General features: G+C 35.2%; 2 protein-coding genes across 2 annotated transcripts in view; both read right to left on the reverse strand.

Annotated features, from left to right (window-relative positions):
• Positions 1-613: 613 nt before the first annotated feature.
• On the reverse strand, positions 614-16658 carry lmo4lb (LIM domain only 4-like b). The gene is made up of 5 exons (XM_039674636.2): positions 16409-16658; positions 12783-13005; positions 8878-8974; positions 5511-5660; positions 614-757 (listed from the first exon to the last, which is right to left on the reverse strand). The coding sequence occupies exons 2-5, from the start codon at positions 12995-12997 to the stop codon at positions 749-751; spliced, it is 471 nt and encodes a 156-aa protein (XP_039530570.1). The 5' UTR covers positions 12998-13005; positions 16409-16658; the 3' UTR covers positions 614-748.
• A 4910-nt stretch (positions 16659-21568) lies between these two features.
• The window catches only part of ccn1l2 (cellular communication network factor 1, like 2), a 13534-nt gene continuing 7884 nt past the window's right edge, over positions 21569-27218 (reverse strand). The window contains exons 4-5 of the mRNA XM_039674632.2: positions 26112-26311; positions 21569-24667 (exon numbers count right to left, since the gene is read on the reverse strand). Coding sequence (XP_039530566.2) covers positions 24362-24667; positions 26112-26311 — 506 coding nt within the window. The 3' untranslated portion in view covers positions 21569-24361. The remainder of the gene's footprint in view (positions 24668-26111; positions 26312-27218) is intronic.

The following is a 27218-nucleotide window of genomic DNA, read 5'->3' on the forward strand; positions in this document are numbered from 1 at the left end:
CCTTTATTTGCTATGATTTTGATGATTATGGATTACAGATATGAAAATATTCACAATATTCTAATGTGATGCATGTAATGAGTTTATAGTTTCACCTTTTAAGTTACTGAAATAATGAACATTTGCACGATATTCTAATTTTTTCGAGTTTCACAGCATTAATAAGGTGTTTATTGAATTTGGGTTTTTAATATCATAAGTAAAAATAACTGTTTTACCCTTTTAAAGCGAGAAAAAGTGTAATTTTCAGCTGACGTCACACGCTTTAAGTTTCTTATTTTTCAACTTCTCCAACAGCCTGACTCCATTTTAGATTGTAACAGCATTTCTTTATTATTTCTTTAAGTCCTGCCCTACATTTCCTTCTGGATGAATATCCCATTCAAATCAGACACATGGAAGAAAAATAGTTTGAGAACGCAGTTTTAATGTTGACTTCATTTCTCTCAGATGAAGTGTCGTCTGTGAGGTTAGACGGGAGACAGACAGGATGTCCTGTGAGTAAATAGACGTGTTACTTCTGTTCTCAGGGGGCGAGAAAGCCACAATTTCACCATCAGAATCCACCACAGTCGGATACACAGAAATGTTTCCATTCCAAACTCGCTCTCGCTCACAAAGAAACTCTTAAGTCTGTAAAACAGTAAGTGCATCAGAGGATCGGGGCCTGAAGGATAGGATGGCAGTGATGAAAAGCACACCGGAGGGTAAATAGAGAGAGGAAGAGGCGAAGATGATGAGAAGCGCTTCAGCAAACCTACAAAACACAAAATTTGTTAAAAATTAATGTCCATCATCCACTACGACACACTTTAATAAGTCCCTCCCCTTCCGGTCGACCACCATGGGACCTTAGTTTGGAAAAATATTGTATGGCAGTCAATGGCGAGAGACTCGTTTGAATTGTGCCCTGAATTACACATATGATGTTTGTCAATTTAAAAGATACATTTTAAAGTAAAGAAAGTCGCAGTTTGATGTGAAACCGTTGAGGTATAAGACTGTGAAAATACGTAATTACAAAGACTACAAACCCCAAAGGCGCACATTTTCTCCCAATGAATGAAGCTAACTTTACTGAGGCTAATGTCTGTCATTGTTTCTACAGTCTTACGTTATAATCGTAACGTTGCGAGTGTTTTGTACCAGACTGCACACACACACGAGCAGCGGATCTCACTCGTTGTTTCGCTTCCTGGGAGATGTAGTTCATAGAGCGATTTTCACATAAAACTAAAAGTTACTCTTCTCTTTTATGACAAACTGTGACTGTCTTGACTTTTATAATTATCTTATAAATTGACAAACATCATATGTGTAATTGAGGGCACAGTTCAGACGGAATAAAAAGATAAGTTGTTTCTCGCCATTGACTCCCATACATATTTTTTCCGAAATAAGGTCCCATGAGCCGGAAGCGGAGGGGCGGGACTTAGGCTCTCTATACTCAGAGCTTGACATGAACTTTTTTGCTCAGTGGTTTTAGACATCGATACTTTTGGGAAAAACTGCCATGTGGATATTTTTAATATCATCTCATAATTAGTCTGCTGTCACTTTAAGACCTGACGCACATTATGCGTTTTCTCTCTCAACGGTTTACTTTCACTTAAAACATGACTGTGTTTACGTGAATCCTCACCTAGACTGGATGTTTGACATTATTTTGTGACTGTTTAAGCGCAACAAGCAGCGCAAAAGAACTGAGTTTAGCACTGAGAAGCGGCTATATGTGCTGTTCTTTGGGTGTGAGCATTAAATATGCGCGATACTCGCAATCCCATGGTGAAACACAAGCCCTGTAACAGCAACGATACTCAGCCGGAGCAAATGACATGAGTGAGTAAAAGGAGGCGGGTTTGTGTGTCACTCTGTGGCCGCGTTTCCATCGCAAAACTTTTGCGATATTTTGTAAGTGTCGATACACTGAAAAAAATGTGGAGTAGGATTTACTTGGAAAAAAGCTAGACAACTTTTTCCACTAAATTTACAAAGATTTGCCAAGTAAAAACCTAAAGATATTTATCAGTAGCTTTAATTAGAAATCTTAAGTTAAAATGTACTTATGGAATTAAGTAAACTTTACTTTAGTTAAGTGAAAGTAACAACGAATATAAGTAACTTGTCTAGTAAAAGGTTGATTAATATCGATTTAGTTGTAATTTCCTTTGCATTACATTTCACTCAAACAATTTTATTGAATTATACCAGTCATTTATAGTATGTGTTTTACTTAGCCTATCTAAGTCATTTATACTTCATCATGTCAGATGTTAAGCATGATGTGAATGCAAAGACCTCAATACTTGGTAGAAAATACACAATGACGGTAACATAACGTTTTTGTGTTTGAATGTGTCGTTTTGAGCAGAAAATTTCCTCAAAATGTCACAAAATGGCAAGTTACTAATCCCGACAACAAAAGCAATGATAAAACAGTGTAAATACAGCTGGAAACCAGTGAAAAAATGAACCTCATTAATTATTCAAGGTCCAGTGCATGATGGGAACCCCAGTATCAGAAAAGTTGAGTAATTTTTACTTTATTTTATTGAGTTCATATTTATGTTTCATTTCTACTCGCTTGAACTAAGTACTGATATGGAATTTACTTCGTTTTTTTTTATTCTTGCCTGAACTAACTTTTTCTTGTAAATTACATTGGTTTTTTTTTTCAGTGGTATTTATCTTACCAAAAAATATTTTTTTTCAGTGTAAAAAAGGATTGCGAAATGACGGCGTTCACATTAACCGCTATTATGCGACTAAAATGTAATTTCTCTTCTAGCGATAAGTCATTCATAGAAATTCCTGGCGACGGTTAGTAGGTTTACATAAACTAGCCATTCTTATAAACTGAAGGAGACGTGTGTGTGTTTTCACAGTATCAAAGACTAACACTGTGTTTCTCATTTCTGCTTCAAGCTCTTGACATTGTGGCATTTCTTTGTTGTTTAGAATCCAGTATTCCCATCATACTTTTGTCTTTCATGAGTTTAATGAGGAACTGTCTCGTCTTCTGTCCAAACATGCGCGCCATCTTTAAAGAATGATCGACTTTTAGATATGTCAGGTGACTGTTAATGCGCAAACAAATGAAATATTCCTTTTTCGAATCGCCTGTAAAACCATCTCATGTGAGCGTAAAAACTTTTATGCTTAATAAATGGGAGTTTTTGCGAAATTGAGGTGTTTCCATTGGGCGTATTTTCAATTCGCGCAATTTGAAGGGTGATAGAAACTAGACTTATAGTCAAGACCGCCTAAACTGAGACCAAAACCAAGACAAACCAAGTCAAGACCGGAGGGGGAAAAACAGACAAGAGTTGTTGAAGCTAAGCAATAACTTGTAAGATTTTATAGTAACACTTTATGGTAACAAGGTTTATTAGTTAACATTAGTAAATGCATTAACTAACATGAACTAATGATGAGCAATGCATTAGTTACAGTGTTTATTAATCTTTGTTAATGTTAGTTAATACAAATACAGCTGTTCATTGTGCGTTCATGTTAGTTCACAGTGCATTAACTAATGTTAACTAATACAACCTTTGATTTTAATAATGTATTAGTAAATGTTGGAATTAATATTAACTAAGATTAATAAATGCTGAAGAAGTATTGTTCATAGTTAACTAATGTTGTTAACTAATGAACCTTATTGTAAAGTGTTACCGATTTTATTTTGCATTGCCTGCCTATCTCCGCCGATTTCCATTCTGCAACTTTTAAATACATAATTATATTTTTAAAAACGAAATTATAAGCTTAAGTGCAGGATCCGAAAGTTGGTCATTTTGTCGCTATGGTTACACACACACACACACACACACACACACACACCGTTGGCGGTGCGCTCAAAGTCATCTGTCAGGTGTGCACCCCAAAATCTCCTGAATGAAGTTAAACCCATCATGTTACTAATATGTGTTTTACTAAATATTAATACATCAAAAACTGTACATGATGTGTTTTTTTAAATCAAGTGATCAAAGTGCTCGTTGCCACTGCGATCAGTGGCGCGGATACGGTGTTTCTCGCGTCTTCACTCGGACCCACGTCCTGGATATTGTACTAAGGCCGTGTGTCCACCAAAGCGTTTTTAGCCAGCTGAAAACGCTAGATGCTTTGCTGAAGAGCGTTTTGTCAGCGCAGCGTTTTTTCCGTTGAGACGTTTCGTTGTTATGATACAGAATATCCGCAGCACAGTTTACTTTTATTTGATTTCTCAGATAATTTTTTCATACTAAAAACATATTTTTTATCCATGTTGTTCGGTTGTGGCTCTGCTGGTTGATGTCGTTGTACAGAAAGAATGTTGTGACAGTTGGTCGGTGAGGTTTTAGCCCCGCCCCTCCTCCACTGTGATTGGACGTCTGGGTAAAAAATGACAGTGATGAGCGCTGCGTTTTACCAAAGTTAGGCCGTGTGTCCACCAAAGCGTTTTTATCCAGCTGAAAACGCCGAGCTTTGGGCGCTTGAGAGCGTTTTGGCAGCGCAGCGTTTTTTCCGTTGAGACGTTTCGTTGCTATGATACAGAATATCCGCAGCAGTTTGAATGTTGACAGTTGGTCGGTGTGGTATTAGTCCCGCCCCTCCTCCACTGTGATTGGACGGCTGGGTAAAAAGTGACAGTGATGAGCGCTGCGTTTTATCCAAAGTTGAACATTTTTCAACTCCCAGCGACCAGTAAAAACGCTGGCCGCTCGGCGCTTCAGCGTGAAAAAAAATGCTCAACGCCTCGGTACGCTCATGGCGTTTAAAAAACGCGGCGCTCCCATTGAAAACAATTGAAAACATACGCCAGGGGCGTGGAAAACCGCTTTGGTGGACACACGGCCGTAAACATTTTTCAACTCCCAGCGACCAGTAAAAACGCCGGGCGCTCGAGTCGGCGCTTCAGCGTGAAAAAAAAAACGCTCAACGCCTTGTTACGCTAATGGCGTTTAAAAAACGTGCCGCTCCCATTGAAAACAATTGAAAACATACGCCAGGCCCGTGGAAAAAAACGCTTTGGTGGACACACGACCTAATGTATTGCTAAATCCCATGACCACTATGTTGGTCTGAGACAGCGAGACCTAAACAAGACCGAGACCAAAGACCGCCCAGGCCGTGACGAGACCGTGACCACGTAAAAGTGGTCCTAATACCTCACTAATGGAAACGCGGCTACTGTTGGAGAGATAAGAGAGAGAAAGCGCAGCCGGTATCGTATGTCAATTCTGTGGAAAATGAGTATTTGAAGCGTCTCAGATTGAGCATAGCATATTGATATGCATTGAAAAAAAAAAAATCGATATTTTTGACAACACTTCATTGCACTAAGTTTATTAATTCAGATGCCTTTTTAAAAGACTACAATTAAAAAATGTACATATTATATAGAAAATTCAAGCCACTGAAGGTGTTAATGTCAAGCCCTGGTTATGGCCAACACACAAAAGACCAAAATCATGCATTGCACCATATTGACCGTCAAGAGTCAAGTAAAAGCATGCACTCACTTTCTGGTCGGGTAGGACTGGGTTGCTCTGCAAGCGAGTATTAAGAAGCGCAGCTCCTGGTCGGTCGTGTTCGCAAAATATGGTGCCGTTTACGTAGTGGAATCGGTCCCCGGGGACCAACTGGTTTCTGCACGTCGCACAGGAGAAGCACTGGAACAGAAGAGAGTTGTTTTACCTTGTTTTAAGTGCTGAGTTATTAGCAATGCATTTTATTAAAGCACCCAGAGCTGCTAGTCACAGTTAGCCTGAATAAAACTGCCGTGGCTCAAAATTATTCTTTAAAAAGTTGATAATTGTCAAACCAGTTCAATTTAAAACGAATTAGAACACTTATTATTATAATAATTATTATTCTGAGAAGCTGTAATATAGCAAGGCTAAGGCTATAGCTAATATAGCTAACCTGAACCATAACACATAACCCTAACCTAACAGTCTACTAATACCCTAATGAGTTAGTTGACATGTACAGGTGAAAGTCGATCATGCAAAAGTTAATTTATTCCAGTAATTCAACTTAAAAGGTGAAACTAATATGTTATATAGACTCATTACATGCAAAGTGAGATATTCCAAGCCTTTATTTGTTATGATTGTGATGATTATGATGATTATGAAATTCAAAATTAGAATATTGTGAAAAGGTTTTCATATCTGTAAGCCATAATCATCAAAATGATAACAAATAAAGGCTTGTAATGTCTCACTTTGCATGTAATGAGTCTATATAATATATTAGTTTCACCTTTTAAGTTGAATTACTGAAATAAATACATTTTTGCACGATATTCTAATTTTTCGAGTCTCACCTGTATTGTAGCATACTATTATGAAAGAAAAATAAATAAATAAATAAATAAATAATGATGTTTGACACATTTAATTCAGCTCTAATGAGCATCTGCTATTTAGAAACACTCAAAATGGAGGACTCTTCGCCAAAGGAATGTAAAATTCTGTCTATTGTGGAACATAAAACTAATTTTTAATGTTTTTTTTGTCTATTCAATTATTGGACCCCATCCGATAACACGTTATTTCACAGTTATACGCGTGATAACAGTAAATTATGCATAATTACATGCAACTAGACAAATGCGATAACTCAATGTGATATTCCAATTCCGATATGATAATGCTTTAAGAGTGTAAAATTTATATAAATTGCATTTAAAAACTGTACCGATAACCAACATACAAGTTTGTGTGAGGAGAAAGCATCCCTACAACTTCTGAAAGTAAACAGCAGTTCATTAAATAAAAAGAAAGTGATATTTAGGTTAAGTAAGCCTACACAAATTGAACAATCAAATGTACAAATAAAACAGCTTAGTCTTCACCGTATGAATTAAATATATTTTAATTCTCATTAAAGCTACCTAAGTCAAGAGCAGTGAGGGATTTTCTCTCCGTCTTTTGTTGTTTGTTTAATAAATCACAATTGTTTTGAGTCTTCACTGCATAAATTAAACAGATTAATCCTTAAAGTAACAAAAGTTCTTCAACCATAAAAAGTGAGTGATTTTCTCTCCATCTTTTGTTGTTTGATTAACATTAATGACAGACGGCATCAGGTTTATTAGGCTACTGTCACTTTAAGAGCCGCACGAATACAATATACTGTTACACACACGCTTTATTTCTCAACCGTTTACCCTAATTAAGACATAACTGACTGGGATTATGTGAAAACTTGCCAAGACGGGCATTTTGACATAATTGTGTGTTTTTGGGCACTGAATTCGGGATTGCGTCTTCCTGAGTCCTTCTCTTATTGCATTTAATAACATTAAGCATGTCACACATACGTAACGGTCACGTGTCCAGTCTACTCTCGGTGTCAACATAAAACTTGGACATTTTGATTAAAATCATGCGGTTATCTCAAGCCGTTGCGATATGTACCTTTGTGAAATTTTGATAATTTCGATATTTCGTGCGTCTCAATTCCTAACCCTAAAGTGAGATATGTTGCTACTCTGTACTTTCACGTAAAATTAGATTATGACAAAGACACCTTAAAACAAAGTGTAATGACTTTATCCTATCGTATGGACAAAAACTTCCTCCCAAACATAATCTTTTGTGTTCCTCAGAAGAAAATCTCATGTCAATGTGGGTGAGTAAATGACAGACTCTTGATTTTGGGGTGAACTGGCCCTTTAACCCCTTAACTGTCACCGTCCCGGTACACCTAACTTTACTTCACTATATTTCTATTAAATCCTAATCTAATTATGACAAATTATATATCGTTGGAAAGGTGTAAGACTTCTAAATAGATATTCTACCCCCTTCTACCCCTAAATAGATATTCTACCCCCTGTTTTGTGTTAAAAATTATGTAGGAAGAGTAATTAATGAATTTATGACAAGAGTGCACCTAAAAAAATCTGCTTCATAACAGGAGTTTTGACCTTTGTCACAAAAAGTCGATGCACCCACTTTTAATCATTGAAACTTCTGTTTTTATGCTAAAAGTTCATAATAAAACATATAATCTAGTATTTTTCAATAAAAAATAAAAAATTATAGTACAATATTATCCTCTAAAAATGATAATATTTATATTTATTATCCTCTAAAATATAATATAATTTTTTTTATCGCTTTTTTATTATATCACATATTTTAGTAGTTATCATAAATTAGGTATCATTTGAAAGCTTATAAACTCAGAATTCATAGTGTGAACTGTTTTATAATTGAACGTTGCGTTACCATAGAAACGGTACTTGTTTTATCAGGCTCCTCCCCTTTTGGGCGTCATTATATTTCATAATTTATGATCAAAACCTTTTCTAATCTTGACAAAATTGATATTGTCAGAAAGGTCAGAGTCTCAAGGTTCCAAATTTTGTGACAGAATTGATATTTGGACAGAAATGTATTAATTTGTTAAGGCAGAATGTATACAACTAAATTCAATGGAATTCAATGGCACCCGGTGGCCATTTTTGGTACTACGCCTAAACAAAATCTCATGGGAACTTCAATTTTTGTGATATCAACTTCAAATTTGGAACATAACTTGATAAGATTTATGGCTTTGATTTTATAGAAATTTTAGAGTAAAAATATTTTGTAAAATATATATTTTATATAAAAATAAAAAAATATATAGTACAGTATATTTGATTTACTGTAAATTTAAACTTCCATAACATTTTCATACTTTCATTTTTTGAAGTGTTTTCACTTCAGCAATATTCTGCTGAGTGTTTTCTTTAAAACAAGACCAAACTTGGGTATATATTTCAAAGCATTCTTAAATTACAACCATTTAAGTTTGAATAGTGCATTTTAACCCCCATTCTCAAAAGGGGGGGGTGACAGCTAAGGGGTTAAACGCTTCACGTTAACTGACCTTGAGGTGGTAGACGTTGCCTTGCGCTCGCATGACCATTTCACTGGCGGGAATGGACTGACCACATGCGCTGCAAGCCCCGGTGTGCCCAAACAACCTGCAACACATGATTGAAAATCCTTCACAAATGGAGTTTGCTTTACTGCAGGAGTGCAGCTACGACTTGACACACACCAGGCTTAACATTACACGATGGTGTGTGACGCATCTACGACTGATGTTGTCTCTGAGAGAGAGAACGCATCTGCAGAGATCACAAGAACAAAATGCTCGTCAGCATAGCATGACGACCGCGGCTTCAGAAAACTTTTGAATTGCAAATGACCGTGGAGACTCTCGTCTCAAACGCTCTCATTATCGACTCGCGTCTTTGTTATAATGGTTTCGATTTTGAACGTGGTCACTACTAAATGTGGAGGTGAAAAAAGAAACAATAGTCTATGAGTTAAAAGCCCTTTTCACACTCATAATTAGTTGTTAAAACTAAATCAATTTCGAGTATTTCGAGTGAGTGCGAGATGAGATTTTAAACTTTAAGACTACCTGATGAATTTATGATTCTGTGAGCAATTAAATTACTTTCAATGCAACTTCAAACAGCATTTTTGTGCTTGACCTGTGAAATTAGGTTCTTAGAAGTTACATTAGTTGAGTAGAAATTAAGGGCTCAATATGTGGTTTTCTATTTTGTCAACCCTGTTACTAATATTATGTGCATATTTAAACACAGTTTAACACCCTGGTTTCTGCGGTCTAGTGTTTTTAGCATTTAAACAGACAAAACAATTCATCAGACTTGCACAATTTAAAAAATAATAATTATTTTTTTATTTAAAAAATATACATGGTTGCAAGTAACAGGGCTACAAATACCCTAAATATCAGATAGTACAGGACCAAATGCTGGTTTGTACGGTGACTCATTGCTGCCACATACATGTTATTATGACATAATTGAGGGGAAAAAATAATGAGATCTTATGTCGTTAAAACGACATATTTTCTTGTTATGACGGCATAATATCTCGTTTTAACGACAAAAATCAGATAAGTCCAGAATATGAATGCAAAGTGTTTAATTTGACGTTTCCTCCCATAGAAACTCATTATAAGAACGCTAAATGTAGCTAAAAGCATATTACACTGTCCCCTTATTATGTCGAAATATTTATGTCGAAATAACGAGATAATTATGTCATTATAACGAGATATTTATGTAGTTAAAACGAGATATTTATGCCGTTAAAACAAGATATTTATGTTGTTAAAACAAGATATTTATGCCGTTAAAACGAGATATTTGTCGTTATAACGTGATATTTATGTCGTTAAAACGAGAAAATATGTCGTTTTAACGACATAAGATCTCGTTATAACGACATAATTGAGGGGAAAAAATAATATGTATGTGGCAGTGTGACGATCAGCAGCCGTGGTGCCCTCGAGAGCCACTAGAGGGCACTCTCTCCCCATGGACTCTTTATGTTTTATTATGTTCAGCTGTGTTTCATTATTGGTTATTGAGTTCCTTATTTAAGCCTGAGTTTTCCCTGTGTCCCTGGCGAAGTCTTGTTACCCTGTAAGCGTACATCTCTGAGCATTTTCTCCGTTTGTGTATTCCGTGTTTCCCTGGACTGTTTGTGAACCTGTGCTGCCTGCCTTGACCATTGCCTGTTTAGACCACGAGTTTCTGGATTGCCCCTTGCTTTGTTTGTGTGCCTGCTTGACTTCAGTTTATCCGACCGTCTCTGTCCGTACGTTACAGGCAGCAATGCGATAGACTTATTTACAAGAAAAACAGGCAACACTTTAGTTTACATTGTCATTGTTACACATTTTTACAAAAGTAATAACTATAAATTGTGCATAATGTAACCTATACCTTAAAACCAAACCCTAACCCTATTAAGTACAACAATAATCGAGAAAATCTAAAATAATTATTTATTTGTCTTCTAATATGCTTTAGAAAAGGAGTTATGTTCCTCCGTGGATGTCACAATTTTAAAGAAAACTATATTTGTGTATACCTTTATTTATATATATATGGTTATATATATATGATATATATATGGTTCAATAATTAAAGAGATTTACAATAATACTTTCCTTAAAGTCTTTATGTATAATGCATTATAAAAGTTATGTTATAAATAATGCATTGCATCTTTTCATAAATAACTTGAACCAAAGTTAAATGCATTACAATATCTGCAGATTCCTTGTTACAGCTGAAATTGGTTGACTGTAATGCATTTTAAAGCATTATACTCTCATTCAATGCATTACAAGCATTACTATATTATGAAGCCTTTATATATAATGCATCATAAAAAGGTATTCATAATGCATGTTGTAAATAATGCATTGCATCTTTTCACAAATAACTGTAACCAAAGTCAAAATGCAATAAAAATGTTAAATTCTGATGCATTATACTCTCTAAAGGTGTAACAATAAGCAGTATAACTGTGGTTATAATTATTCATGAGACCATACAATGCATTATTATAATATGTAAATTACTAGGCATAATTAAAACATTAAAAATGCATTATAAAAGCGTTGTTTCCACATTTACTAAAATAATTAACCATCCGATTGTCAATAAATGATGTGTATTGTGAAAATCGCTATATAAATAAATGTGAATTGAATATGATGAATTGCTGGATGGAGTTGAAAAGGTCATGAGTCATGACCTCTAAGCTAGGATCCCAGCTTGGGCCATACAGAAATACTCAATCCAAGAGTGGTTGAATCAATCTAAGGGTGTATTCACACCGGTCTCGTTTGGTTTGATTGAATCGAACTGAAGTTTCTCCCTTGGTGCGGGTGTGAATACAGCCAAACAACCGGACCGAGACTAGTGTTGTCAAAAGTACCAAGTCTGCATTGAAATTTTAAAAATATGCCGAATCTGTCGAGCGGAATCGTAAACGCTTCTGATTGGCCGTTGTGTTCACCAGCTCATCAAACATGTCTGTGATTGGCTACAATGATCAGCACTAGGGCTGCAACTAATCATCGATTATTTTGCCAGCTAATCATTAAGTTTGGAATGATTATTCAGCTTTTTCAATTGAGTTAATAATATAATAATTGGGTTAAATGAGTTATAATATAAAAAAAGAAAATCAGTTCAGCTTTTGAAATAGTGGTTTTAATGAACTTAGAGCCAACTAAACATGTCACACACAAATGCTCTCTTAACATTGTTTAATAAGCCCACTGCTTTTCATAGAACTGAAACAGAAAAAGGGTCATTCATTACTTCAGGACACAAAAAGGGTAAAATATTAATCTGCAAACCATTATTATAGATATAAAATTACAATAGTTTTTTTTTTTTACATGAGAATTGAGCTGACAGAGATGTTCTCATTCACCTTTTAATTTACAGAATGAAAAAGAAAAAGTAACTGCCATGATATTATACCCAAAATCTCCTTTTGTAAATCTTCATGATTATGGAACAAAATACAGGCAAGTAATAAGACTATAATACCAATAGTGTTAGAATAATAAAACCAGCCCTGACTCCTAAGCTCAATCAAGCTTTATTCTATGCAAAATAAATCATCACATGACTGTAATTATATTATTATTGATGATATTATTACTATTAATAGTATTGCATGATCTAATAATGAGATATGAATATGCATATGAAACGCCTTGTAAGAAATACTTTCCTTTTCAGGAAAAGTATCGAAAAAGTATCGAAATCGCAATACTTGACTTGGTATCGAAACAATAATTTTGGTATCGTGACAACACTAATCGGCATCGGCGTGAAAAAAACCACATCGCTCGACCTCTACAAAAAAAAATCAACATTGCATTTGGTCCGGACTGTCCCGGTGTGAAAACACCCTAAACGAAGCCCTGATGGCGGGTCGTACCTGATGTAGTCGGTCCTGCAGAGGATCATTCCTCCTTTGCTGTAGCAGGACGTCCCGATGTCTCCCAGCTGAGCCTGACAGCACGAGCACTTCAGGCAGTGTGTGTGCCAGTAGCGCTCCATGGAGAAGAGCAGGAACCGGTCCGCGATGCGACCCCCGCAGCCCGCGCACGACCTGGACACACACACACCGCCCGCAACCTGGCTGTTCACCATAGCAGAGGCTGAGGGAGGCGACACACCGTTACAGCACAGTTCACAAAGTGCTTTACACACAAATTAAAATAAATCACAAAAAGTAAAAGCAGAGAAAATTAAAGGAACTAAAAGTTTTAATTTTAATATTAGAATATCGTGCAAAAGTTCATTTATTTCAGTAAGTCAACTTAAAAGGTGAAACTAATATATTATATAGACTCATACATGCAAAGTGAGATATTTCAAACCTTTATTTGTAATATTTTTGAAGATTATGGCTTACAGATATGAAAACCCCAAATTCAAAAATAGAATATTGTGACAAGGTTTTTACATCTGTAATCCATAATCATCACAATTGAGTCTATATAATATATTAGTTTCACCTTTTAAGTTGAATTACTGAAATAAATGAATGATATTCTCATTTATTCTGAGTTTTTTCTACCTGTATCTGTGGCAATATCAACAGTATGGGGCAAACTTTTATTCCAGATATCATTAGGATATTAAGTAAAGATCATGTTCCATGAAGATATGTTGTAAATTTCCTACTGTAAATATATTTATTAAAAACAATTGTGAGTGAATGAAGCACAATCCCGAACATGGACTCCTTTAAAGGCGATTTTCTCAATCTTTTGATTTTTTTTTTTTTTTTTTTTGCACCCTCAGATTATTGCATTCACTTGAAGAAAAAAAATCTACTCTGTTTTTCTGAATGAATGAGTTAATTTTTCATGAGAAAAAAAATTGCTCTGTTTTTCTGAATTAATAAGTTAATTTTTCATGAGAATTTTTTTTGCTCTGTTTTTCTGAATTAACGAGTTAATTTTTCATGAGAAATTTTTTTTGCTTTGTTTTTCTGAATTAATGAGTTAATTTTTCATGAGAAAAAAAGTTTTTCTCTGTTTTTCTGAATTAATGAGTTAATTTTTCATGAGAAAATATTTTTTTCTCTGTTTTTCTGAATTAATGAGTTAATTTTTCGTGAGAAAAAAAGTTTTTTCTCTGTTTTTTCTGAATTAACTCGTTAATTCAGAAAAACAGAGGCAAAAAAAAAAATCCATGAAAAATTAACTCATTAATTCAGAAAAACAGAGCAAAATATTTTTTTTCTCATGAAAAATTAACTCATTAATTCAGAAAAACAGAGCAAAAAAATAAATAATTCCATGAAAAATTAACTCATTAATTCAGAAAAACAGAGCAAAAACTTTTTTTCTCATGAAAAATTAACTCGTTAATTCAGAAAAACAGAGTAGATTTTTTTTCTTCAAGTGAATGCAATACGCTTCCGTAGATTCCAGATTCTCAAATAGTTTGGCCAAATATTGTCCTATCTGAACAAAAATGATACAGAAGACAAGTTTATCCATGTATGTATCATCTGTTAATTAAATTTCTGTAATGAACTGTCTAATATGTGACACATTAAGCAGTCACATGGGTCAATTTTGGGATATTGAGATTTATACATCATTAATTCAGCTTACAGATGATGTACAAATCTCAATTTCCAAAAAAATTGACCCATGTGACTGCTTGCTATTCGTGTTTGTGGTCCAGGGTCACATAAATGATACAGTTCATCACAGAAAATGAATTAAAAGGTGATACATAGATAAACTTCTCATCTGGCAAAACACCAGTGTATCATTTAACGTGTGCACCATATTTCATCACAACTCCAAGATTTCCGCTGTAAAGACATCTCAGCTGTTGGAAAGGATTCTTGATGTATTATTAGATGCATGATTGACTTTTTTTTGATACAAAATACAGAATTGTGATCTTAATTTTTTGTAGATTCAAGTGATTTTGCTCTGTATTCCCCTATTGTTATAGCAATAAACACTTTTTTTTTAAATATAAAGACATAATCCGACGCTATAACTGTATGTGAATCAGTTGTTTTGATGATGAATTCTTTAGTAACACTTTACAACAAAGTTTTATGAGTTAACATAAATAATAATCAACTGCTCTTCTACAGCATTTATTAATGTTAATTTTAACATTAACTAACATATTATTAAAATCAAAAGTTGTATAAGTAAACATTAGTTAATGCACTGTGAAGTGAACTAACATGAACAAACAATAAACAGCTGGATTTTAATAACAAAGATTAACAAATACAGTAACAAATGTATTGCTCATTATTAGTTATTACCAATTCTTTCAATAATTATTGGGCCAGAACAATTCTTCCCAATACTCATAACAGTGTCGATCAAATATGTGTTTTTTTCTGAATAAAACTTCTCTGTAATTCCGATGAATGAATGTTTGTTGGCTGTGACACTAATTATGATGAAGTGTTTGTGCAGCATAATTATAATGTGGATAAAGGCTTTTCTTAGGTGTTCAAAGCACTAAAGATCTGAGACGATTCCCAGGAATGCAAAACAATTAAAATAAAACTGATTACACCCGGATTAAAACACGAGTTGAAATCGGTAAAGGAAAATAGAAATAATTGCTTCCTTTGACAAAAATATGACTTTTTGTCTGTCTGCATCAAGACAAGTTATTGCATGCAAGTAAATAAATAATTAAATAAATAAACTAATAAATGAGACATTTTATAAATCCAAGCATCTAAAAGACGGTATGAACTTCCATAATCAATACAACTTCAACATGGCAGACTAAGTCCATTAACGTTACAGAACTGGAGTGAGGGAGAGAGTTCTTCATAAACGACACGAAACAAATGCTGTCAGTACTTCGGCATTATATATGCATGTATTTATGGATGTGTATATAATATTTTTATGAGTGTATAAATATGTATAAACATATTTAAAAAGTAGGTTTGTGTTTGTATGTTATTATGTGATATATATATATATATATATAACACATTCATAAAATATTTATCTATAAAATATATTTATAAAAGAATATATATATATATATATATATATATATATATATATATATATTTACATATTAAATATTTTTTATATAAAATGCATGTACACACACACATACTTAAAACATACATATATTTCTGCATTTATAAAAAATATATTTATTTATATAAAATATATTTTTATAATCAATCAACTTTATTCCAGACACAAAGGTCCATAGAGACAACACAGTACAGATATTTAAATAAATAAATAACAATAGAAACCGTTTTAAAAAATGATGTGGAAGAGGCATCATTTATAAAAACACATACATAAATATGTTTTTATACACATTTATAAAAACACATAATTACACACATACTTAAGTAAAGAATGTAATTTAATGCAACGATACATTTCTTGAACATGACTATGTCTTGATGAATCCAGTGCATTTTAAACTTTAATTTCTCAGCTTATACATTGCAACTTCGTCAACTTGAATTTATTGAGAAAATCAATATCAACATCAACTCGATTTGTGAACATAAAGGATGCGACTCACCTCGAAGAGTTTCCAGAGTCCAGTGAGCTCGAACACTTTATAAATGTGAAGTTATTAGTTATCCTCCTCAAGATGCCGCGCGCGTGTGAGTGTCCTCCTCTTGCTCACGCGCACGTTGCGGTCTAATTAACGGCGCTTTGTTAATGAATGAACAGCGTGTGCGAAAGTTATTGGTCCCGTTGCATTGAGCAGCAGACAGTCGGTTACAGTCATCCAAACACAAGACCTTATTCCGTGAGCGACTTCATCATCCAGGACCCGCGTCGCGTCAAGCTCAACGAGCGACGAACGCGTCGCGGGTCTTTTTTTTATCGTTGGCGTGACGTAACACAGCAGCGCTTCCCCTTGATAGGTTTGATCGTTTAGGGGCGTGGCTTAGCCTACTGTAGCTATTTGCCTGTCACGTGCCTATTAAAACACTTTACAAAAATATATTATTTACATGTATCGCTTAAAACTGATATTATTATTCTCAAATGAAACATATTTATCAAGTAACCCTAATGAAAGAATTAAGAAAACACCAGACTTTCTCTGAAAACACTTAATGTTCAACAATATTATCTGACTGTGTGCCGTTGTTAAGAAGTGAACTGAGCAGGATGATGACATCATATTTATTTATTTATTTGCAATTTTGCAGAACTGTTTTTTAGATAAAATAAACTAATTTAAATACAGCTCAAGTTGAAAACCTCGTTCTGAAAATGCAGACCACCTTCGGTTAAACGGCTGGATGTTCGAATCCTTTATTGGAAGCGGTTCTTTTGAACGGTTCGTTTTAAAGAACCGGTTCAAAATACTAGATAATATTCTAAAACACTGGTTCCCCTTCAGTCCAACACAATTGTTGCAACACATTAATATAGACTGTTTTAATATATTATTATTAAGATAATTTATATGATATTTACAATTATTTTAATTCATCCAACAGCCTTGGATATTTGCTGAGGACTCGCCTCCTAGTGGCCTCCGGCACCCTGGTTGAGAACCACAGCTCTAAAATCGATTATATTTGATTAATAGCAGTTATAACCTCTATTCTGAATTCATAACCTTCACTGAAGACAAGGGGAGAGGCTTACATTTTTAAACTGTTTATTAATAGCCTACTTTTACACTGGTGTGTTCTTGTTTTTTCCACTAGAGGTCAGTGTTGTCTACGTGTTGTCTACGTGTAGTCTACACGTGCTGCGTCCTATACTTATTTTATGCCCTAAAAGTACTGTTTTTGTGAAGAAAAAGTACATAGTTTTGAGTGTGTAGCAGAAGAGCACCTGGCAAGCTTTGGGACACACTACTTCGTTATTTTGAACGGACAGTTCTGTCGTTTTAGTTGCATTCGTCCTCTCACCGTTTAAACTACCCTGTCAATCATCTTTCACGCTAAAATCCACATTTCATTTAATTTGACTTAAACCATTTAAATTCCTACCGTTTCGGAGAGAGTTTTATTAGCACGTTGATCTGGTTTCTTTTACTGTCTATGATCTGGTCTTTCATTAAGAGACTCTCTTGTGTTTACAGTTTGCAATTGCACATTAATTATGCAATTTAAAAGGAAATGACCAAACGTATCTTTCAAAAAAAAAAAAAAAAAAAGCTCACAATACTGTTGCAGATTAAATATGATGCAGATAACATTGAATAAATGTACCCCTTTACCTCTGCACTTCACTGCCGGACTCGCAGATCCGACATGTTTGTAGTTTTTAACACTCATGTTTGTAGTTCTGATCTAACCCTAGTCCAAGTTGTGGGCAATATTAGCGTTAGATTATTATTATTAAAAGTGATTATACGATTTTAATCTTAAAAGTAGATCATCCAGGCATCTTTGGAGCAGGCTGGATTGGGACACAATGATTCTCATTTTTGAATACAATTTAGGACTGATTACTATATGTGAATGTAGATCTAGACAATTTTTAATGTTAAAATTGTTTGACCATTTTAAACTTTTTTTTTAAATTATTTTTTTAAGTATTTTTTACTGTTCCACCAAATCTTAGTAAGGCTTAGATTATACATGTTTTTCCAGTTTAGGTATCAATCAATATGCTCATTGTTGCTAACTAACCTGAGATTTATGTTATTTAATGTGGTGAACGTTGAATGTGTGTGTGCTAGCCGTTAACCATGGCCTTCTGTTCTGGTTTCCGACACTTCCAGTTCCTCTGGCAGATCTGTGCTAAAGCTGTTAGTCGATCTTCCTCTTTCACTCTCCACCTAAAGCCAGCTTGACCTGATTGATTTTTTAAAGTGATTGTAGTACTTTTTAACATGAACTTATTTTACTTCAGTTAGTTGTCAAGGCAGGATATTTGGGCAGAATGCGCCCCCTAGTGGTCTAACCCTTACCCTACACCATACCTAAACTTAACCATAACCGAAGCGTCTCATTAGACGTTAAAGGGTGCCATGTGCGTTGGATATTTACGCTTTTGCAAAAGCGTCCTATATGGCGCTTTGGGATGAGAATGCGTTGGATTTCTCATATGCACGCGTAGCGGCTACTGTTTTTTTTTTTTTTTTTTGTATACTAGGCCTCTAAAGTATTCGATTTCAGGCACAGCATTTATTTCAACTAACAAAAACGATTTTCATGATACAGTTTTAGTTAATAAGACCTAACTAAGACCTAAGGTCCTAACTTTCATTTCGCCATAAACCCTTTCATTTTTAAATGGAGTATTCTTTAAAACTGTGACACCTTAGTAAACATAATAAAATAAACATAACATGAATAGAAAATAAAACGGCTCATAAAACGTTAAGTTTGACCACCTGAGGAGGATAAACAACATTTTCTGAACGTTTTATTGAGGGAAAAAGACCTTGTGAGCCGTTCATGAAAGTGCTGCTACTGTGTCACATGACACTAAAACCCAAAGGTCCACTGCTATTTAATGTCATGAATTGTGCTACTATGGCGTCTTTTCTCTTCGTTTGGAGATTGTTGTTGTGAAGGTACACATCTTAAAGTTTACAGTGGCTTCTAAGAGCTGTCTTGAGATCAGTTTCTCCGACTTGGCAAACAAGTGTCTTTATGATGTGAGGGCCTTAAAGCAAACAGACACGTTTTACATCAGTGATGACGTCAGCGATCCGGACAGGCTTGTGTCCATGGCGATGGCAAGCACTTCTATGAACCTTCTTTAACTTTATTTCTTAAAAACCCTCCTTTTATGACATGCTTAAATAGCATGTTGTTGTAGCTTTAAAGGGTTAGTTCACCCAAAAATGAAAATGATGTCATTAATGACTCTCCCTCATGTCGTCCCAAGACCTCCGTTCATCTCCAGAACAGAGTTTTAGATATTTTAGATTTAGTCCGAGAGCTTTCTGTCCCTCCATTGTACAGTAAATGTGTGTACGGTATACTGTCCTTGTCCAGAAAGGAAATAAAGACATCATCAAAGTAGTCATGTGACATCAGTGGGTTAGTTACAATGTTTTGAAGCATCGAAAATACATTTTGGTCCAAAAATATCCAAAACTCTTACTTTATTCTGCATTGTCTTCCGGTTCAGTTGTGGATCCGCGTTCAGACTTAAGACGCACGCTGTACAAAACAATCTTCACAAACATGTCTAAGGATTTCCACACAGAGGAACACTTGCATTGTTTTGCCCAGCCATATTTATTTGAACCCGAATACACGGACGCATCACACACACGTCAGCAGCGGCACTGAACGCTTTGATTGACAACAGAAATGGAAGACAATACAATGCTGAATAAAGTCATAGTTTTTGTTATTTTTGGACCAAAATGTATTTTAAAACATTGTAACTAACCCACTGATGTCACATGGACTACTTTGATGATGTCTTTATTTCCTTTCTGGACAAGGACAGTATACCGAACACACATTTCCAATGGAGTATCACCATGACTTGACTGATCCAATGCCAGTCCAGAGGAATGCCGGAAATTTGGCAACAGGACAAGTAAATTCCTGACAACTGTATTTAAAAATCCATTTCTTTGAAATTATTCAGTTGATAAATAGACCACATAGGCCAATTATTAACAGCTTTCCCAAATCTTAAGTCTGCTATGCTATTACATATTGATAATGTAAACAACCTTGTGTATTCATTTACTGTAGAAGTTGAAATGTTAATGCAGTGATAGTCATTTGTCCTGCATTTATTGATTAGTTTGCATATTCTTAGAAGAAATGGTTCTATTTAGAACCCGAAATGGTTCCATCCCCGCTTCATATATGGAACTCCAAAATGGTTCTATATAGAACCATTTTTTTTGGTAAAAGGTTCTATTGGCCAAGTATGGAACCCCAGGGTTCTATATAGAACCCAGAGGAACCCTTTTTTAAGAGTGTATAGAACCTTTTAGGGGTTCCAAATACGTAGCGCTGATAGAACCTTTTAAGGTTCTATATAGAACCTTTTCTTCTAAGAGTGATATGAAACTTTTTCAGTTGTTATATGGGAAGCAAAAAAAAAAATAGTAGTTATCGATTACCGTAGTTAAAGAGCCCCTATCATAGCATTTGAAATGTTCCTATTTTTGTTTTAGGAGTTCCCAAAAACAGTTTAACATGCATGCAAGGATAAAAACACTTTATTTGTCTTATAATAAGCATTTATTTTTAACTGATTTGCTCACAGACTCCCAAATGTTTCGTACAACGAAAATCATCAGTATTATCAAGGGTTAGGTTTAGGTTCAGGTTCAGGGTTATTAGGCAGTTATTGTAATTACTATGTACTGTACATGGGCAACAGGACTGTAAAATAAAGTGATTCCAATAAAACCTTCTGACAATAAAGCCAACATCAAAGTCTGTCATCAAACTCTACTTATCTAGTTGCTGTATGTTCTTTAATTAAGACAACGGTTAAAAAAGATGTACTCCCGGTTTCACAGACAAGGTCCAGACTAAAATGCATGTTTAAGCTGTTTTACCTGAAAGCAACTGTCTTAAAATATATCAGTGCCATTGTTTTGTCTCAAGATTCACACCAGTAATGTATTTTTTCTGAGGCCTGGCTTAATCTAAGCCCAGTCTGTGAAACCAGGCCTAAGTTAGAATCATTTAGCTTAATTTAAATCATTTTAAGTCATCCTAAAGTTTGTTGAGGTGCTTTAGTTGAGAACCACAGAAACAATCAGTTACGGACAAACATCTTTCCTGAAAATGTTTTATTTTTTGTGACACAATTCAGCAAAGTCATTTATATTCAACATCTTAATACATCTAGTCGTTTACTCCTATACAAGAGAGCGTCTAGAATTTAAAGTATGCCCCGAAAAATGAAGCAGTCTCAAAGTGTCACTCCACCAGTAGTGAAGCCTGTACACTGTACAAAAGACCAACGCGAGTCTCCGTCACACACACATGCTTTCCTCCACACACACTCGTTAAAGACATCTGTATACAGAGTAAACACTCTGCCGTATAAAGAATGGACAGAAAATATTAGTTTAAAAGCAAAAAAAAATAAAAATGTACATTTTAAAATTATATTAAAATTCATTTTAATCCTTATTTGGGTAACTAATTGTTATCAGCCGCGGAATAAAACAATTTAAGATAATTGCGAGTTTTTATCTCACATTCTGACTTTTTTCTCACAACTGCGAAAAAAGTCAGAATTCCAATAAATACAGTCAGAGTTGCGAGAAATAAAGTCAGAATTGTAAAAAATAAATTCAGAATTGCAAGAATTAAAGTCAGAATTGCAAGAAATAAAGTTAGAGTTGCAAGTTATAAAATCAGAATTGCGAGAAATAAATTCAGAATTGCGAGAAATAAAGTCAGAAATCCAAGAAATAAAGTCAGAGTTGCGAGTTATAAAGTCAGAATTGTGAGTTATAAAGTCAGAATACGAGTTATTAAGTCACAATTGCGATGTTATAACTTGCAATTGAGAATATAGCTTGCAAATTTAGGAAAAAAAAGTCAGAATTGTGAAATAAAAAGTCAACCTTTTTTGGCCTATTTTTTTTTGTCAGAAACAGTTTTTTTTATATCAGAAACATAGATAACTCACTCAATGATGTAATATCTGTAAGACAATCTCACCACTCTCATTACTAGTGCATTTTCTTAACTTTCGAGTGCCAGGAAGTCATTCATCTGAAGCCAAATAAATTCACTTATCCATCGAGATTAAAAAAAAAAAAAACACTCACGAAAACCTGTCAGGAAATATGACTTGGACATGTGTCACACTGGAACAGGCTAAAGCAAACGAGAAATACATAAAGTGCAATAACTGTATACAAATCTAGAGCAGAAGTGCGGCAACTGAGAGGAAGTTTACTCTTCTATAGTTCAGGAAACATCCCTGAGAACGGGAGACATCAATTGAGTGTTAAAAGTATAGTTCACCCAAAAATGAAAATTAGCCAATGATTTACTCACCCTCAAGTCGTCCTGTATATGACATTCTTCTTTTTATTAGTTATATTAAAAAAATGTCCTGGCTCTTCCAAGGTTTATAATGGGAGTGAATGACTGTTTCTGTTTTGAAGTCCATAAAAGTGCATCTATACATGATAAAAGTGCACTTTTATGATGGATAGATGCACTTTTATCATGGAGAGATACACTTTTATCATGTATAGATGCACTTTTATCATGTATAGATTCACTTTTATCATGTATAGATGCACTTTTATCATGTATAGATGCACTTTTATCATGTATAGATGCACTTTTATCATGGAGAGATGCACTTTTATCATGTATAGATGCACTTTTATAATGGATAGATTCACTTTTATCATGGATAGATGCACTTTTATCATGGATAGATGCACTTTTATCATGGATATATGCTCTTTTATCATGGATAGATGCACTTTTATCATGGAGAGATGCACTTTTATCATGTATAGATTCACTTTTATCATGAACAGATGCACTTTTATGATGGATAGATGCACTTTTATGATGGATGGATGCACTTTTATCATGGATAGATGCACTTTTATGATGGATGGATGCACTTTTATCATGAACAGATGCACTTTTATGATGGATAGATACACTTTTATGATGGATGGATGCACTTTTATCATGGATAGGTGCGCTTTTATCATGGATAGATGCACTTTTATCATGGACAGATGCACTTTTATGATGGATGGATGCACTTTTATCATGTATATATTCACTTTTATCATGGATAGGTGCGCTTTTATCATGGATAGATGCACTTTTATCATGGACAGATGCACTTTTATGATGGATGGATGCACTTTTATCATGGACAGATGCACTTTTATGATGGATGGATGCACTTTTATCATGAACAGATGCACTTTTATGATGGATAGAGACACTTTTATGATGGATGGATGCACTTTTATCATGGATAGGTGCGCTTTTACCATGGATAGATGCACTTTTATCATGGACAGATGCACTTTTATGATGGATGGATGCACTTTTATCATGGATGGATGCACTTTTATCATGAATAGATGCTCTTTTATCATGGATAGATGCACTTTTATCATGGAGAGATGCACTTTTATCATGTATAGATTCACTTTTATCATGAACAGATGCACTTTTATGATGGATAGATGCACTTTTATGATGGATGGATGCACTTTTATCATGGATAGGTGCGCTTTTATCATGGATAGATGCACTTTTATCATGGACGGATGCACTTTTATGATGGATATATGCACTTTTATCATGGATAGATGCACTTTTATCATGGAGAGATGCACTTTTATCATGGATGGATGAACTTTTATGGGCTAAAATAGAAACAGCCAATTCACTGCTATTATAAAGCTTGGAAGAGCCAGGACATAATATAAGTCTGACTGTATTCGTCTGAAAGACGAAACTCAAACACCTAGGATGACTTAATTCAAAGGTAATTTTCATTCTTGGGTGAACTATCCCTTTAAAAAGTGAGTTTTAGCCATCATGCAACGAGGGCGCGTTGTGTGTGTTCAGCGAGAGAAGGTGTGTGTGTCGTTGTGAAGGCTGACGGAGGGTGAGGAACGCTCTCTCTGAGCCGTGCAGGCGCTTCTGCTGCACCGGCAGCGCTGGATCCACATGACGTTACGTGTGATGTTCTCTCCGCCCGGGCAGAGGAACCGCAGACGCACCGTTCGGGAAGCGGACGGCCGACAGCACCTGCCATCCACACACACGCCACACACACGAGGCCGGTAGCGGCGAGCCGTGGAGCAGCCGGCAAACGTGATCCGCTCTGGTTCCCGAGACCTCACTGTCCGTCGACACTTCTTTCCTCTCTGAATGACATTACAAACAGGAAACCATTAATGAGAGTTATAATACCTACGCAAAGACAATATTTGTAAAACGGTTATCATGTTTGATTTAAGTTCCCCAGCTCTTAAAACACATCTTTGATCACCAAAATTACATTTTTATTCCTTGGAAAAATGCCTTCATGTCATCATGTAACTCGACACCCTTGGCTCATTTAGTATGCGTCTCCCCCCGCCTCCACTCACTCCCTCAGCTCAGAGTTCCACTGGTTGACGATCACACGTTGATCTGATTGGTTACAAGGTCGTGTGTGACGTCAGAAACACCAGCGATTTCAAAGAATTTTAAAGAGAACATACTTGATGTCGACTTGTGAATTTACAAATGATTTGTCTTAAAGTGTATTAAAAACACCACATGGACATTAAACAACTTTAAAAGCTGGATTTTCACCACAGGGGGACTTTAAGGGACAATAATTACTCATGCTCAAAGAGTCCCTTTCAAGGAAGGTCTGTTCACTCGGCGGCCATATTTGCAACACGTCTTTGGCAACTATTTCAGGCATCCCAGACTTGCCACTCTCACATCTCATACAGTAGATCTTCCTTTTGTGGAAGTCTTAAGAAAAACGGTAACACTTTACAATACGGGTGCACTAATAAGCATTGATTCATGCTTAACTAATGCCCAGATAATACTGAATTAATGTGTAACTAATGATTATCTAAGCTATTCATTGATGATTAACCTTACAGACTCTTAATTAGTTCCTAATGTGGTAATGTATTAGTTCATACATGAATTGTTATTAATTAAAAATGTAATTGTGGACTAATTCCATAATAACTCATTTTTTTAACTAATAGTGTGAATTAATATGTTAATTACCAGAATGAGTCAAAGCCTTGTATTTCAACTTCCAGATAAAATGACAGGTACACTAATATGCAGTAATACATGAGTAATTACTTCATTGTTAGTGCAAATACATGTGCAAATTACTATAATTACTAAATGACTAGTTAATAATGATGTGCCCCAACAAGTAAAGTCATAACACCATGATACCTTTGCAAATCATTAGCCAATGATTAATTAAAGCAGACAACTGGAAGTTGAAGTGCATAGCTTTGACTAATTGTGGTAATTAACACATTCATTTACACTATTAGTTAATAAAATATGTTATTAAGGAATTGATACACAATGACACATTGAATTAATAGCAATTCATGTTTTACTTAATCTATTAATCATATAGACTCTTTATTAGTTGCTGATGCAGTAATCATTATTTAATGGTTTAGTTCTTCATTACTCATACATTAACTCATGATTATCTGTGCATTAGTCAAGCATGAATTAATGCATATTAGTGCACCCGTATTGTAAAGTGTTCCAGAAAAACGTATATGGGTATATAGATGATTGAATGTACAGTTTCATTTCACTATATCTCACCTTCATAGCTGGCGTGATGTCACATTCTCGGATCCTGCAAAGGCGCGTCTCTCTAACCAGCTTGCACTGTGCATTGCTATTGCTCACACGACTGGAGATGCCAAACCCGCAGGAAGCAGAACATTCGGACCAGTCGGTGGTCTGTGGGAAACACTGGGATGTTGGGAAGGGGACCAGAGACACCGGCACAGACGCCCACTCTGCGATTTAAATGAGAAAACAAACACCTTTGTGGTTGCTATGGTACTTTAACTGTTGCTAAAGTGTTCAGAGTGGTTGCTAGGGCATAATGGGTGGTTACTAGGGGGTTCTGGGTGGCTGCTAGGCCACTAAGTCCCCCTGTTGTCAATAATTTTATGCCTTAAAAATCAAAATTACATATTTAAAAAATCTCGATGCCTTAAAATATCTTGAATGTAACTCGACACCCTTGCCTCATTTAGTATACGCCGTTCTATAAAAATGCAAATGAGCCCCGCCTCCACTCACTCAGCTCAGAGATCCACTCGGCCAACATACTGAAGTAAACGCTGCACAATGGTATCGCTCTTTTACAACATCGGACACATAACGGTAATTAATGTGACTGATTAGCCTTTTGCTTGACTATGTTATCAAACCGCTAATAATGTGTTGCTAATGAACACACACCATGCCGTTCGAGTCACACAAACATCAGTATACGAAACGCTTTGAACAACTCAGAACATGAGTGGAGAATGGCATATAGTTCATCATAACATTATAATATACATCACATACATAATTCACTCGCTATATTACTAAATCGACCCGATTTTTCATATCAACAGAAAAATATACCGGGATAACCTGCTTCTCTAGAGACTCCCCTGCTAGTTCACTGTTAATGATATGCGGAAGCCCGCCAGCACCTTCATCTGATTGGCTACAAGGTAGTTTGTGACGTCAGAAACAACAGCAATGTATTTCGTCCTGAAAACTGCAGTGAACCAAAGACAGTCTCAAAAACACGCTTTGAAATCGCCAGTGTTGTAGTACTCGAGACTCGGACTCGGTCTCGAGACCATATTTTAATGGTCTTGGTCTTGTCATGGACTCGTGTCCATTTGGACTCGGAATTGACTC

Source organism: Pimephales promelas, chromosome 14 (assembly GCF_988280905.1).
Source record: "Pimephales promelas chromosome 14, fPimPro1.hap1.1, whole genome shotgun sequence".
In the NCBI taxonomy this organism is placed as follows: Eukaryota; Metazoa; Chordata; class Actinopteri; order Cypriniformes; family Leuciscidae; genus Pimephales; species Pimephales promelas.